Source organism: Tasmannia lanceolata, unplaced genomic scaffold, assembly GCF_043159265.1.
Source record: "Tasmannia lanceolata isolate RefF3 unplaced genomic scaffold, GAP_Taslan_0.1 ptg000004l, whole genome shotgun sequence".
NCBI classification, from domain to species: domain Eukaryota; kingdom Viridiplantae; phylum Streptophyta; class Magnoliopsida; order Canellales; family Winteraceae; genus Tasmannia; species Tasmannia lanceolata.
Genome location: NW_027518681.1, coordinates 2,341,932 through 2,357,911, shown reverse-complemented (window position 1 = coordinate 2,357,911; position 15,980 = coordinate 2,341,932). Strand labels below are relative to the sequence as shown.

The following is a 15,980-nucleotide window of genomic DNA, read 5'->3' as shown; positions in this document are numbered from 1 at the left end:
GATTATCTAGTGACTTTAGACTGATTAGACTGGTTGGAAGCAGTTACAATTTAATTGCCAAGATCTTAGCCTTAAGTCTATGGAAACTTTTGGATCTGCATTTTTTTAAGCCGCAGAATGCCTTCATAATGTGCTGTTAGCTACTTGATGGGGTGTGTATTGCTCGTGGATGTATCGACTCATAGTTCTTGAGTGGGAGATCAGGTATCTTGTGCAAGATTGATATGGAGAAAAGATATGATCAAGTGGATTGGTGTTTCCTTAACTATATAATAGTCTATATCAGGTTTGACTTGAGGTGGATAGAGTGGATGAACAATTGCATCTCTTCTTCTTGGTTTTTTATTTTGAAGAGCTCTATCAAAGGTACTCACTCTCTCTCTCTTGTTTTCTTTCAACTATCATAGCAGAAGCTCTGAGTTGTCTAGTGGTGAAGGCGAGCGAAGAGGTTTTGATCGACGGGTTCCATGATGATTCTATAGGGTTATAGATTTTCCATCTGCAGTAACCTGTTGATAGCCTCATCTTCTGTCCCATGATGTCACGTTCCAACGTGCCCATCCTTCACCCAACGAGGTGGTTGATCCATTGGCTGAGGAGAGGGGAGGGGTTTATATTGGCCATATATTGTGTCTTTGATAGTTGTCCCTATCCCGGCGGAAATGTAGGAAGATTTGATGTGCAACAGTTCCAACTAACATACAAGCCTTCACTTGGACCGCAATATTGAAAAAGATCAATACACAGGATAGCATAAAGAGAAGAAAATTCCATTTAGCAAACGGTTGTGTTATGCAAGGACCAAAAACACTTAAAAGAGCTGTCGGAGGATGGCAATGCAGCATGGGAAAAATATTTGGAATATGACACCAATGGATGTTTGGTGGGGTCTTTGATGAAAGGAAAGAAATCAGCGTACATTTCAGGATTGATCCATCTAATGAATTCTGTCATTCTAAATATCAAGTTGAACCTTATTAGCTGGGCTGTTATGCAGCAAGGAATTCATAGGGTATGCACATGAGACAATGAAAAAAAGTGGGAAGAAATTCTGGTAGGAAGAGGCCCAAAGAAGAAGATTAAATCACGCTAGAAGGAGACTCATCAAGTATAATCTCATCGTTGAAGGAAGAGAAAACAGGGACGTGAGGGTTAGATCAGTTTGTGAGATAAAATAGTCTCCGAAAGGAGTTAGGATAGATAAATATACCTAGAAGCGTGAATGAGTTGGCTGACAAAATAGCGATGATTGTTCATAAGAATTCTTTGTATTTTCTTGTTTTTTTATTCATCTCTTTATGGATTTTCAATCATGAAATAGATTTCAGTTGGTATGATTCTGAAAATTGTCGTAAGGACTATTCATAACTTGCATCAATCATATTTTCTTGTTTTAGTGGTCATATCTTTATAAATTTCAGTTGGTATGATTCGGAAATTTTTTTAGGATTTTCAATCATGAAATATGATCATTTTAACTTTTATTTTGCTAACATAATCTAGTGCTTGTCGTTTTCCAAGTGTTCCTAATTAATATGACCAAAATACCCTGTTTTGAGGACTTTGAAAGGTTATTTCTGCTTAACATGGTGAACTTCACAAATCTCTATGCATTCTTCTCCAACAGTCATTCCACTTTCTTTGCTGTCAAGGCCATTGTTGATACCACTATGGAAAAGCATGGCTTAGGTCTATCTAGGTGTTAGTGAGGTGTTTGTGTTGTTAGTATCTGTTTTGGGTATTGTTAGACCTAAAATCGGTAACAGGTACAGCAGTGATGTAAGAGCTGAGCTGGATGACTAGGGGAGCTGAGTCCTGAAGGACCGGAGTGAAGGGGTTTTACTCCGGACAGGCCCTTCGACACTCAAGTCAGTATGAGCAGGAGTGAAGGGGAGATGTCTAAGAGTTTAGGGAGAGAAGGGATTTTCGCATTACCCATTGGTTTGAGCTTTGAATCCCTTTTTATAGGGAAAACCTGGTGAGGTGTCCTGGACAGGTGTCCAGGACAGATGGCGGCCTGTAAGAGGCTGGAGTTCACCTACCCCAGGACAGGTGGCAGGCTGTGAGTGGCTGGAGTTCACCTACTCCGGGACAGGTGGCAGCCTGTGAGTGGCTGGAGTTCACCTGCTCCGGGACAGGTGGCAGCCTGTGAGTGGCTGGAGTTCACCTGCTCTGGGACAGGTGGCAGCCTGTGAGTGGCTGGAGTTTTTACACCCCATCAGGTATCTTTATGGTGTAGAAATTCTAGAGGATGAGACTCCTGGTAGGCGCCATTGCAGGCTCAATCCTTGCCCAATTTCCTTTTTAGCCTAAGTTGATCCTCAGACCTAGGTTGATCCTTGGCCCTTCACCAATCCCCTTTCATCGCTGAGCTGATCCTCAGACCAGAGCCAATCCTTGGCTCTGATCCAATCCCCTCCTTGGCCCTGAGAAGATCCTTGGCCTTGAGCCAATATCCTTCTTAACCCGGAGCTGATCCTCAGCCTTGAGCTTATCCTCGGGTCCGAGCGAATCTCCCTATTAGCCTTGAACTGAAACTCGACCCTGAGTCGATCCTTGACCTTGACCCAGTCTCCTCCTCAGCCCTAAATTGATCCTCATCCCTGACCGATCCTTGTCCCTAGGTCAATCCTCTACTCAGCCCTGAGCTGATCCTCTTTCTGGAGTTGCTCCTTGCTCCCCAGCCGTTCTCCTCCTCATTCCTGAGCTAATTCTTGGTGATAATCCAATCTCCTCAGCTCTGAGTAGATCCTCGTCTTCCAGCTGATCCTCAGCCCTAACTTAATCCTTTGCACTGAGCCAACTCCGTTCTTAGCCTAGAGCCGATTCTCAATCCTGAGCCGATCCTTGGCCCTGATTTAATCTCCTCCTCACCCTTGAGATGACCCTTGACCTTAAGCTGATCCTTGAAGCTAAGCTAGTCTCCACCTCCTCGACGTTTAGCCGATCCTTGGACATGAGCCAATCTTCTTATCAGTCATTAGTTGATCACCTTGAGCCAAGTTCTTTCTCAGCTCTGAGATGACCATCAACCTTAAGCCGATACTTGGCCCATGCATATCTCCTTCCCAGACCATATATGATCCTTCTCCCTGAGCCATTCCTTGGCCTTGAGTCAATCCCTTCTTAACCATACGTTGATCTTTGGCCCTGAGTTGATCCTTGGTATTGAGCCAATACCTTTCTCAGCCCTGGGCCGATCCTTTGGCCTGAGCTGATTCCCTCCTCTATCATGAGCTGGTCTCAGCCCTGAGCCGATCCTTGGCCCAGAGCCAATATCCTTCCCAGACCTGAGCTAATCCTCAAGCCTGAGCCAATGCAAAGTTCATTTTTATTTGTGGTAGAGTGCATCTCTAGGACTATCCTCTGGGATTCTCTCACAAATTTGCATTGGAAAGGGTGAGATCCTAAGGACACTACATACCTGTCTTCTCATTCTCATCTCCCCCAGTGGTCTAGCTCTAGATAGGTCTTTTTAAGGACCCGATCGTTTGATTTTTAACTTTTCAAATCTTTCAATTGTTAGGGAGAGATTTTCAACTTAACAACGAGGATTCAAATTTGAGAACTCAGAAGCCCTATGAATTGTGTCGCTTAGGCAGTAGAATTTTGTGGTTAAGTCTCTGCCAAAGAGGGACATTCATTTTAATCCCTGACCTTGACATTAGTCAATTGTAATACTGTGATGATGATTTTTTTTTTTTGAGATTATCGTTTAATTTTTAAAGCAAATCTTTCAAATTTGATCCATCCAATATCCAAAAGGTAAGATCAATATAATTCAAAATTTCAATCCAACTCTCTCTAATAGAGGAGAAAGTGTTTTAACTCCCGAAATAGAGAGAGATCACAGTCCTTGGAATTTCGCTCCTTTATTAGTGGATCAGGATCTGGTGAAGGAAATATGAGGAGCAAACTCTGTGACTCCAAGCTTCTACCTTCAAATTCGAGGTATTTTTTTGTAGTGTTCATTTTCTTTCTTAGCTAATTCTTTAATTCCATTTTTAGTTCATTTAATAGGACACAATCCATGCATTTTTAGTTCATTTTTATTTCCTTTCATTCTTCTACCTTCAAATTCAAGGTATTTTCCACAGACCCTGCAATGGCGGGAGCCTCTTGCGCTGGGCTGCCCTTCTTGGGCTTCTTCTGGACAGATTAATAGGACATAATCCATACAGTGCTAGAGCTAATATTGCTTTTTTAGCTGAAATTTTTACTTTTTTTTACTTCTTAGGCTTAGATCTTCAATTTCATATCTAGATCATGTGATCAAGGTCTGAATGAAAGGAATTCAGATCTAGACTGGGAGAATTCATTTAAGGTTCCTTGAATCGATCAATTGAATTCCATCTTTCGGTAGTTTGGATTTTCTGCTTAATTTGATTCTGTCTAATTAAATACCAAGATATATGAATATGCTAGAATTTTTCGCATCTTGAGGATTTGAAATTTTGGAAATCAGAGACTATATTTGAGAAAATGAACCAGATCTTGAATCTGGGAATTGTTGAAATTTTGGAAATCAGAAACTAGATTTGTGAAAATGAACCAGATTTTGAATCCAAGATTTGACAACTCTAGTCAAATTAGGAGAAAGTTCTTCCTCTAATTTCGACAAAGGAAGACCTAAAAGCGGTCAGAAAAGGGTGATTCTGATAGTCCGGCTTCTAGTCGCCGCGCCTACAGGGATAAACATGTGTCAGGATTTCTATATTAGAGAAACTGATCACCTCTCTAATAAACAAGAAATCTTTAGTGAGATTATTATCTAATTAAGCTTTCCCGCCCATTCTCCGTGAAAGAAACAAAGCCTATGGAAAACAGTTTTAGTTAGCGCGTTCAAAAAGTTTATGTGAAAACATTCAATCACTCCAAAAGCTTAAGCTGTTGGAGATGGTGTTATTTAATCTTTTATACTTTAACACTTTCCCTCGTGTGTGGCCCCTCTTTTTCGGTTGGCCATTACATGTGGATTTTCAATATCAGGGAGTTTGGCAATTTGCTGCTCTGATACTAGGGGTGTCAACGGATCCACTTTGGGTCGGATCCACCTATGTGTCACGATCCATTCAAATTCCTTATCAGTCGGGTCGGTGTCGGATTGTTCTTTGGATCCTACTTTCCACGTCATGATCACGATCCATTTTAATTCGGACCGTCCATCGGAGTGTCCTATTATGTCCCACTAAGCTAAGTAAATTTTTTTTTAAAAAAGAGATAGAAAGGCAGTCCACTATTAGTGTCTCTATGCATTTTCTTCAACTAAATTAAAAATTTATCTATGTTTAATCTATGTGTATAATAATGCTTGTAAACAATAAAACTAATCAAAATTACATACACAAATATAATATATAACTATTACCAAAGAATATGATGCATAAAGAACAAAACCCCTCTCTCTTTTCCTTCGTGAAAGCATGAAATGAAACGACTGAAATGAGTGAAATTGCATTCCCATCCAATTCATTAAGTGATAAGAGAGGTTCTGACCAAAATACCCTTCATAAAACGGTTAGCATTAACAAAATTTGGAGGGTATTTTTGTAAACAATTTCGGATCGTGACTATCCAATGGGCATTTGTGGTGTGCCAATTTTGGATCCTAGATTTAATGATCCGAAATATGCCCATGGATCCTATTCATATGTTTAGAACCCGTTCATTAACATTCGGATTCGGACGATACATTGGACCGTCTGGATCCATTGACACTCCTATCTGATACCATGTGAAACATCCAATTACGCCAAAAGCTTATTGTTATTTAATCATTTATACTTCAACAGTTCCCCTCACATGTGGCCCCTCTTTTTTGGGTTGATAGCAAGGAGTTGCGAGTTTTTTAACCCATAACCTGTAGATCTGATACCATGTGAAGGAGTAATCGGTTGTTTCACATGGTACCAGAGCCATTGCCTCCCTGTTCAAAACCTAACAACTTCTTGATATTAAAAGTTGACTAAAAAGTTAGAAAACTCATCTTTTGGGCCTGTTTGGTTTGCAAGAAAACATCTATTGGGATATTGTTTTTAGAATTTTTTCCTTTCCACAATTTAGAGGGAAATAATAAATTTTAGTGGTGTCATTATAAATTAAAAGTCCTTGTAAATAAAACTTGAGCTCAGGTAGTTCAAGACAATGTTTTCATATGTAACCAACCAATGGAAAAGCATGAAATTTGTTAAAAGTTTTTCTTTTCAAAATGAGTGGTTCTAGGGAAACTGAGAGTGGAATCGGACAAATCTCCCCCATGCCACCCAACCTCGGTATGCTTGGTAGTGTTCTTGTACTTCAAACCAGGTGGTCCTGGGTTCAAAACTTTTGGTTGTTAGTTCCATGGAAAATATATATTAACAAAACAGATAGTTTAACAGTCCCCAAAGCATTTCAACATGTCTTTAGGGGCTGTCTAGAACTCTGTATATAGGAAAATTTAGAATTTTTTTTTCATGAAAAATAAAATTTCCAGTGTTTGGTTTACTCATTTCTCATTGATAATTTATATTATAAGAAAATTGCAATCCTACCAGTTCTTCGCATTTTCCCTACCAGTATGAAGGTAGCTTGGCTACAGCGAAGTGCTTACCAAGCAGGCCTAATCCATCTATAGCTCCCCGAGCCAACCCAGCCTTTCCATTCACGTACTAAGTTTGCTGGCTGGCGCCACTGCTAGTAGATAGTGAAGTAGCTGGTTTTGCTATCTGACAGATAATAGCTCGAAACTGCGAGCATTGGGCGAGCACCAACTCCTCTGCGCATTGCGTGGCCAAGGATGAAATAGCTGAACATCTCTCTTTAACTGTTATGGTTTGAGTTACTTATCCATAAGAGTTTACAAACTTTATGTATCTGCTAAGACTGCAAACAGTGTTTATCATTCCAATCTGGCATCATTTAATCATTCTTCTTAAAGAGTCTTTCAAATGTGTAAACAAAGCTGACAATAAACAACAAAGAGGCACCAACTTGTAGCCTCTTATAATATGCAAACAAGAAGAACCAGCAGCAACACCAGTGAGTTGTGCATCGAACTACTTCCATTTTGCCAGTTGAGAAAAGGCATATCTAACCAAACACCGGAAAAAGACCCAGATGCAGGCACACAGTAAGCCTTTAGACACATGTATATATGCCTTCACAACTATTTCCTACTCGTAGAGTATTTTCAAACACCTTGGAAATTTAGCTCTGGAGAAAAGCCTTCAAAGAAAAAGGTGGTGGCCCATTCTGCTATTCCACAAGTCAAACGGAGTAAGAATTCATCCTACAATACTCAAGCCATTTTCAATCATATGTTGGTGGAGTGGTTTGGTATCCATGGTTTAAAATTTCGACCGAAATGTGTCAGTTCGGTTGAAGCCGACACGAAATTAAAATAGAATCAGAATTTTACAAGATATCGCCTACATTTTATACTTGTATAAATGAAACGGGGCAGATCAATGAAAAATGGCTAGAGTATTGTGGTTGCCGGGTAAGGGAATATGTTAAATTGTTGAACACAAATCATGGAATAGTGTAACTGGTGTTTTGCATTAGTGGGACACCTAGTTCCCAATGATGCAATATGGTTAGCCTTGTCAATAAGATTATTATCTTTACAAAAAAAAAGGGGGAAATGATAAATGCGCCCCTTTTCATCACTTGGGACACCCAGCTGCATTGTGCGTGGCAACCAGGTCACTTCATTCCTACAAATGTGAAGTACATCAGCACCTTTGCAGTCATAGACACACAGTAGCTGGGTGTCCCAAGTGATGAAAAAGGGGCGCATTCTTCATTTTCAAAAAAAGGCACACATCATTCTAAACACTTCCAGAAACTCAGGTCGACTACTTGTTTACAGGAACAAACGAAAACGATGTCTTATATGATACAAAATGCAGTCTGACATTGATAGCATGTGAGCACCACTGGAGGGCAAAGTTGAACAGGTACAATCAGAGCACAAAAGAGTGAATGGTTTCTTGGAAAATGACGATGGACAACTTGTCAACAGTTCAGTCACAAGGATCAAAGAGGCAACCCATTATTAAACACAAAGCAGTATGAACAAATCCCACAAGAGAAATAAAAACCACGTGTTACCTTGCCTAGTTCTTGATGTAAGAATTGTCTAACCACTGTATTTTGTTGTATCAGCCTTTCCATTGATGAATAGTTAGGCAAATTAGCATGCGCTGATGTTGATCAATACAAGGGAGTGAGTTAAAGCATTGAATAAGATTCTTACCTTAGCAAGGAATGAAGTGAAAGATGAAATGATCTTAATGTGGTAAACTGATTCAATGAAAAATAGAAATGCTAGATTTGCAAAAAAAAACAAAGGCAAAAATGAATCAGAACATAAGAAACATACCCAGAATTGCTCGATTAAGACTATCCACAACATTCTGCCGATACTCCACACTTAGCAGATGAAACATTGGGGATTTTTCTGGCTCCTCATAAGCTAGCAGAGCCACAAATTCCTATAATGAGTACCAATATTGTCCTTACCTCTATAGAAGCCCAAAAACACATTGCCAATGTAAAAAGGAATGCAGACCTATCTATTACTGCATGTACGTATTTCGGTTTGGGTGGAAATTTCGGCCAAAATCATGTAAAATTCGGTGAAATTTTCAGTGGAAATTTCGTGAATTTTGGTGGAAATCTTAAATTTTCAATGGAAATCTTGTAAATAATCCGAAATTTCGCCGAGATCCTGTAAAAAAACGATTCAATGTACTTTCAGTGTCGGTATGGACCGAAACTGAAATATTTCGGCCAAAATTTTGGATTTCAGCCGAAATTTAAAACTATGCTATTTATGCTATGTACGCATATACACATGGTGTTTTGTAGTAAATAAATTAAAAAATAAAAATAAAAAGACCAGCAAGAGATTCTCGAGGCGTATTTGTTAAAGAAACATACTTTGAGCTTCTCGACATATTTGGTCACCTTCCCCAACGGTGTCAACTTAGTCTGAGCAAACTCCATAGCTTCTGTGCTGCCATGAAAGTTGAGCGAATATTGCATTCAGTTAAATGACGAGAGTAAACAGTGATTTGGGACATATGCACTTTTACAGTTCCCTTACCACTTCCTAGAGCAGACAAGTTCAACAAAGTGAAGGCTCAAGAGAACAAAATACAAGTCCATATTTTCCTCCAGTAAATCATGAGCTACTTGTTGTGTTAGTTCTATGGCCTTGAGAACATTCCCCTCCAGCGCCAAATGGTAAATTGCTAATATGCAGTACATAATTAGAAATTTAGAATCATCATAACAAAGAACACTATGCGCATGTCTGGCAACCGTGAAACTTTTTTCATGATAAATTAGCTTCTCCAAGTAGGTGAGAGAAGGGTAGTGCAGGTGGGAGAAGGAGAGACTTGAAAGGGCACGACGGAATTGAGGGTGGTAAGTGGCTTAAAAACACAGAAAAAGCAGATCATATTTTGGGTGAGAATTTTGTTTCTTGGTTTTCCAGGCCTTTCTTTCCCTCCTGTCACTTGGTCCCTGTTTTATCTATCTCTCTCCCACTCTCTCTCACCACTTGGAGAAGCTAATTTATCATGAAAATAAATTCATGGTAGCCAAACGGCCCTATATGTCCACCCAAGAAGAATTTAGAGCCATAGTTTGAAATTTCGGTTTCAGCATAAATTTCGGACCTAGCCGAAATCCCGAAATTTCGGCTGAAATTTGAGAAAGGAATAAAAAATTAATATTTTGTTTTTCAAATTTCTCCGAAATTTCCGAAATTTCGACCAAAATTTGGTACATTTCGCCAATTTCGGGTTCAGTCTTGACCGAAATCCGAATCCGAAATTTCAGTCCAAAATTTCAGATTTCGGATAAAATTTAAAACCATGTTTAGAGCTATATTTCGTGGTATATCTAGACACGAATGGTAGTCAACATGTAAAATCACACTTCTGTTTTCCAAAATTTAGGCATATTGCAGAACATGGATGTCATACTGGCAATCAGAGGAAAAGCTTGATTTATTTATTCTCTTCTATTCTGCTATTCTTGAATATATTTTATAAATAAATCATTATATGTTGATATTATTACATACTCCTTACAATGAATGTCTAAAATATAATATAGTTTAATACTATAATATAAATCTATGGACATATTGTCGTATTTGGTTTCCCAAGATTTCTGCTTTGAACAGCTTCTGTATGTGTCTCAACCATAGTTAGCAAAACTCTGTTTTAAAAGGCATTTTTTTAAAAACAAAAACACGTTTTATTGGTGTGAAGTTTAATACTTCGCCCTAAAAAAAATATTGCCTTTTCTGAGAAAAATGCTTTAAATACATTTTTTTGGCCAACTTTACAATTTTACGCCACCGTATTTTGTAAATAACAAAATTTTGTTTCCGTTTTTTATTGAACTAATACCGTATTAAACTCGAATTTTCCTGTCCCGTTTTGTTACCGCATCATGTTCTGCTAACTATGGTCTCAACTCTCAACTGTTCATATCCATCTCCAGACTCCAGGGGAAAATCAGCAGGCAGCTTCATCACAGTACAAGTAATGAATGTCTCTGGAGTCTCTTTGAAGCAATTATGCATAATGTAAGATAGGACTATGTTGCGGACATAGTTACCATTGATAGCCTATCAAAATGCACAAATACAAATTCATTAAGGGCCCGTTTGGATTCCCCTTGGATTTGGATTTGGAGGTGAATTTGGATTTTTTTGGCAAGCCTTTATCACATAAAAATGATCAAAATAACCTCATACATAGTAAAATGACTAGAATACCCTAATATCATGGAAAATTACTAAAATACCCCTAGATCAAGTAAAAATGACCCATGGCTCATAAAAAATGACTAAAATGACTAAAAATACCATCATGAGATAAAAATGATAAAATACGCCATATTGGGTAAAATGACTAGAAATACCCCTATACCAGGTAAAAATGACAAAATACCCCTGAGTCGTGCAAAAATGACTAAAATACCCTTATGACATAAAAATGATCAAAATAACCTCATATAGGGTAAAATGACTAAAAGCTCTGCCCTCCCTCTCTATCGATCAAAGGGATGGAAGGGCAGAGGCCTTTGGTGTCCCTTCCAGTCAAGAATTGGGGTCTCACAATCACTAACCAATATGCTTTTCTCTCATGCCTTTCTTCGTTCATGGTTCGATATTCTGGTGTCCTAGGCGTAGAGGAACCACACCAATCCATCCCGAACTTGGTGGTTCAACTCTACTGCGGTGACGATACTGGAGGGGAGGTCATACCCTAAGATCATGGAAAATTATCGAAATACCCCTATATCAAGTAAAAGTGACCTATGGCTCATGAAAAATGACTAAAAAAACCTTCATGAGATAACAATGATAAAAATACGCCATATTAGGTAAAATGACTAGAATACCCCTGGGTCATGCCAAATGACCGGAATACACCTATACCGGGTGAAAATGACCAAATACCTTGAGTCATGGAAAATGACTAAACACCCTTATGACATAGAAAATGATCAAAATACCCCCATATAAGGTAAAATGACTAGAATACCCCTGGCTCATAGAAAATGGTTGAAATGCCCCTATATCAAGTATTTTAGGACTTTTTGGATTTGTTAGATTTCAAATTCAAATCCAAAGAGCATCCAAATAAAAAAAAGATTAATTTAGATTTGAAATCCAAATCTATACGTGGTCATCCAAACGGCATTATTTATAAATTTGTGAATTTTAAAATTCTTGATTTCAAATCCATGGATTTTGGAAATCCAAATTCACCCTTAAATCCAAATCCAATGGGTATCCAAACGGGCCCTTAATACAACGGAAAAAAAGAACATACAACCCCAAATCTTGATAATTTAACAGGAAAATGATGCTACAATATACAATTTAACATACTTTAAGATTGATGTACACTGTGGCACTTCATCATAGGAGAATGAAAAGCATACTGAAGGAGCTGTGGAAATTGTGTTCAAGATTGATAAGTCAGGTAAGCTATTTTTATGTGCCTTTATTTAAAACCTATTTGGTTGTGGATAGGGGTGTTCATGATTCGGTTATAACCGAATAACCGAACCGAACCGAATTCGTTTGGTCGGTTCGGTTTGGTTTTTTTCCTTTCCGGTTCGGTTTGGCTTTTTTCCTTTTATGCAACCAAACGAAGCATAAAGGGAAAACTAATATTATATTGATGCCACACAAAAGAACCCATGGATCTTGAATTGTTAGGAACAACAAAGGCAATATCGATACAGGTTTCCTTTGAAAGGATCGAGGAAGCAATGAAGGAAATAGGGACGAAAGAAGCAGGGTGACTTTGGGAAGAAACAATATCAGCCACAAGTCGGGGAGAGGTGTGTGTGTGTGTTGGGGGGGTGGTATGACCCATAGCCGGAAGAAAGAGGGAAGAAAAAGAGGCAAGAAATAGACAGGAGGGGCATCAAGGGGGAATGGAATGAAACAATAAAGGACCCCAAATGTTGATGATCAAGACAGAGTTTACTTTGGTAATTCCTCTCTTTGATCAGAAAATGTCCCTCTCTTGAATGATTTTCAGCTAAAAAAGGATGATAATTTAGGCTATTTATTCTGGGTACCTCCCTCCCCTTGATTCACAAGTGTTCCTCTTCATTAACTCATTACTCAAAATGAACTCTTAGCACATCCATATGCCTCATTATAAAAGTTTTTCAAGGAAAGACAATAGGTTGTTAAATCCACTCTCTAAATCCCAAATCCAACCATATATTTTTATAGGTTTACATGCCATGTCACATTTGACATAGTGAACCCTTCTTTTTCTTGAGTTTTTATATGATGCCCGACCATGAAGTACTGTCAAATCGGTACCACCCTTGATATTTGATCCGACAACAAACCACTTTTTAAGAGGCTGCTGTCGGATCAAATATCAAGGGTGGTACCTCTGACGTACCACCTTGACGGGACTTCACGGTCTGGCATCATATAATTTCTCCTTTTTCTTTCCATCCTACTTCTCCCCACCAAAAGAAGCCTTCAGTGTCCAACAACTCAGCCAGTTGGAGAAATCGCTTGGTTTGAAATGAAACAGAAAGGCATCAACAACACACTTGGTTTTATTCCCTTCAAATTACCAAACTTGAAATGCACAATCAGTAACCCACATTTTTTTCCTGGATTGGATATCATTTCCTATTCTTAATAAATTTTGCCACCACGACAATAAGAACCCTAACTCAATTGTACCATTAAAAATGTCTTCTTAAATCCTAGTAATAGATTTCATCTATGTGTACAAAAGAAACCATTCAATAGTCACATAAAAAGAAAGGGAAATGTTATCGGAACTACTGTATTTTGATGAGGGCACTCCTCACTTTATTAAAAGTACGGTATGGCCCGCACCATAGGATGATCCAAACCGTCCATTAGATGGGCCACAGCCTAAATAGGTTGTCCCAAAAATCATTTACATAGGTTGATCTTAACCCTCCGATCTGAATGTTTGAGGGTTGATCCTAACCCTCTATAGATCGAGGATTAGAAGAGAAATTGATGAGAGAAATAAAGCCTTTCCATTCTCTGAGAAATACGATCTGATTCTTCCGAAATGGATCAACGGTGATGATTAATTCTAGGGTCCCACATGGGCACACCATTCACATTGTCTTTCTATCGTCTACCCAGCAGTGCCTATCAGTCTTTTCTACCTTTTGGGTTCACATCTTTTAATCTTTTTTTGAATTTTCTATCGGTCATTATTTTCAGTTTAAATTATTTAAATAGAAGATAAGTGAAATTTCCCATAATTGCCCTATCTTGTAAAATGACCAAAATACCCCTATCTCATTGAAAATGATCAAAATACTCCGAATTCCCGATGAGGTAAGGATAAATAAAAGATAAAAGATGAAGTAATTTTGGTCATTTTCTACAAGTTAGGGGTATAATGCTCATTTTTCATGAGTTGGCGCTACTTTATTTTTGCTCACTGAGATTCATGCATATTAGTTATTTCCTACTTATATAGGGGCATTTTTAAAAACATTTTTGCTTCATTCACTTTTTTAACTTTATTTTTTCCTCGGATGTGGATAGACAAATGAGGATGTTCTACTAGATAGAGGTATTTTCTTTTCTTGAAAAAGGAAAATAACAAGAATGTTCTTTCTTTTTTAGAGAAAATTTTAATCCAAAAATGAAAATCCCAAGTAAATGAGTTAACCAAACAATGGAAAACTAACTTTCCAGAGAAAGTTTTGATTTTGAAAAAATAAAATCTATAGATCTAAACAATACCTAGGTGGGGGTGTACATGTATTTTATAGAAAATAGATGTGCATACATCATGCATAGCATGGGTGGGGCCATCATTTCATACCTCATGTTTTGATGGGGTGGGGCCCACCGTTTTACACCTCATGCATAGCATGGGGTAGAGTACAACATTTTACACCTCATATTTGTATGGGAAGGGATGATCCGCACACTTACAACCCTCATATTTGATGGGATGATCCGCACACTTGAGAATGCCCGGCATGTTCCGGATATGCCAAAGGGTTTGATTTCTTTGACTTCTTTGGAGTTGGAGGGTTGTAAATTTTCGGGTGGAGAAGGGATCCTCAAAGTTTCTAGAGGGGCTCTTGTAATCATGAAGGGAGTTCGAGTTGGGCTCTTGTACAAGTTATTGGGAGGTGACGTGGGATGATGTTGCAAACATGGCGGTTGGCAAATGCTGTGGAAGAAGAAATGCAAGCTCTTTAAAAAGAATAGGACATGGATTCGGTGGTGTTGCCAAAATGTCGGAAGTGTCTGGGTTTAAAGGAGGGATTAGTAAGATGGTGATTATGCATCAAGGTGGAGATTGTTGAAATGGTGATGTATAATCACCACCACTTCTTTGTATTTATTTTGTTTTCTTATTTCTTTCTTGGAGTAGGTCCTTTTAGGTCTTTAAGTGGGGGTATGTTGTAAATACATAAAGGTAAGAAAGGGTTTAAAAGAAGGGTTAGAGAACTTGAGAGGCTTGGAAAAGAGGAGAGGAAATATCTAGGGCAAGACAAGATGGGTTTTCTCTTGCGGGCTCTAGTAGGGCTTTTGTGGTGAAGCATAAGCAAGGCTCTCTTCTTGGTTACTCAAAGGTGTTGAGAAGAATAGAGAGGAGGAGAAAGTCTAGCGTAAGAATATGTGTTTTTTCTTTGGGGGCTCTAGGAGGGCTTTTGTGGTGAAGCAAAAAAAGCTTTTGCTTAGTTATTCAAGGGGTTGAGAAGAGAATAGAGGAGAAAAGATTAGAGCAAAAAATGATTTTTTTTTTCTTTGGCTCTTGGAAGGGTTTTTGTGGTGAAGCAAAAAAGGTGTTTCCTCATCTTCTTGTTTACCCAAGGTGTGTTCTTCCATTGCTCTTCTTCTCCATAGAGTTTTCTTCACTGCAAGAGAAGTATTGTATTAGAGGTTTTTTCCAAAGTGGTTTTCCACATACTCGGTGTAGAGATTTAAGGATTGCTTCGGGGTTGCATAAATGGTTGGAGAGAAGGGTTATATCGGTGGATTTTACCGGTGGATGTAATATTGTACTATTTTGGTTCTAAATAGTGGATGTAGTGTTGCCTTGTCGGTGGAGTAGCCCATTGTGACGAACCACGTATACTATTTTCTTCTCGTGGTTGCTTGTGATTTGATCCCTTTTGTGGTTGTGGTTTGTTGGCACATATTTTCTCCATCTTGTTGTGCAAGATCTTGGGTATTTCCGTGTGTTCGCCAATGGTAGATTGGCGGATGTTATTTGCGGTGGGTCTTGGCCCCCCAACAGTATTCACACTTTGGCCTAACAATTTAATTGTTTAGATCTTCAAACAAAGTGAGTTCTAGTGTATTTTAAAAAAAAACTACATGCATCTACTCACAGACGCCATATAATATATCTCATTTGGAGCCATATAATAGGTGGGCTTCACTGTATATGGTATCCTCTCATAGCTGCGCATTGTTT

The 15,980-nt window shown here is 38.6% G+C and overlaps 1 protein-coding gene across 1 annotated transcript; it reads right to left on the bottom strand.

The window, feature by feature from the left end:
• Window positions 1–7,188: 7,188 nt before the first annotated feature.
• LOC143875925 (uncharacterized) lies at window positions 7,189–15,975 on the bottom strand. Its single transcript, XM_077377506.1, has 8 exons — window positions 15,895–15,975; window positions 10,506–10,630; window positions 10,299–10,315; window positions 9,092–9,239; window positions 8,926–9,001; window positions 8,366–8,477; window positions 8,095–8,186; window positions 7,189–7,233 (listed from the first exon to the last, which is right to left on the bottom strand). Exons 1-8 carry the CDS (start codon window positions 15,973–15,975, stop codon window positions 7,189–7,191), a joined length of 696 nt encoding a protein of 231 aa, XP_077233621.1.
• Window positions 15,976–15,980: the final 5 nt, after the last annotated feature.

Bases quoted from the DNA above. Each gene is read 5' to 3' on its own strand.
- LOC143875925 (XM_077377506.1), bottom strand. From the start codon at position 15,975: ATGCGCAGCTATGAGAGGATACCATATACAGTGAAGCCCACCTATTAT. The intron at 10,631-15,894 runs GTGAGTAGATGC...GCATTTTGATAG, and splicing joins AGATATATTATATGGCGTCT to GCTATCAATGGTAACTATGT. The intron at 9,002-9,091 runs GTAAGGGAACTG...CTTTCATGGCAG, and splicing joins CTTGTCTGCTCTAGGAAGTG to CACAGAAGCTATGGAGTTTG.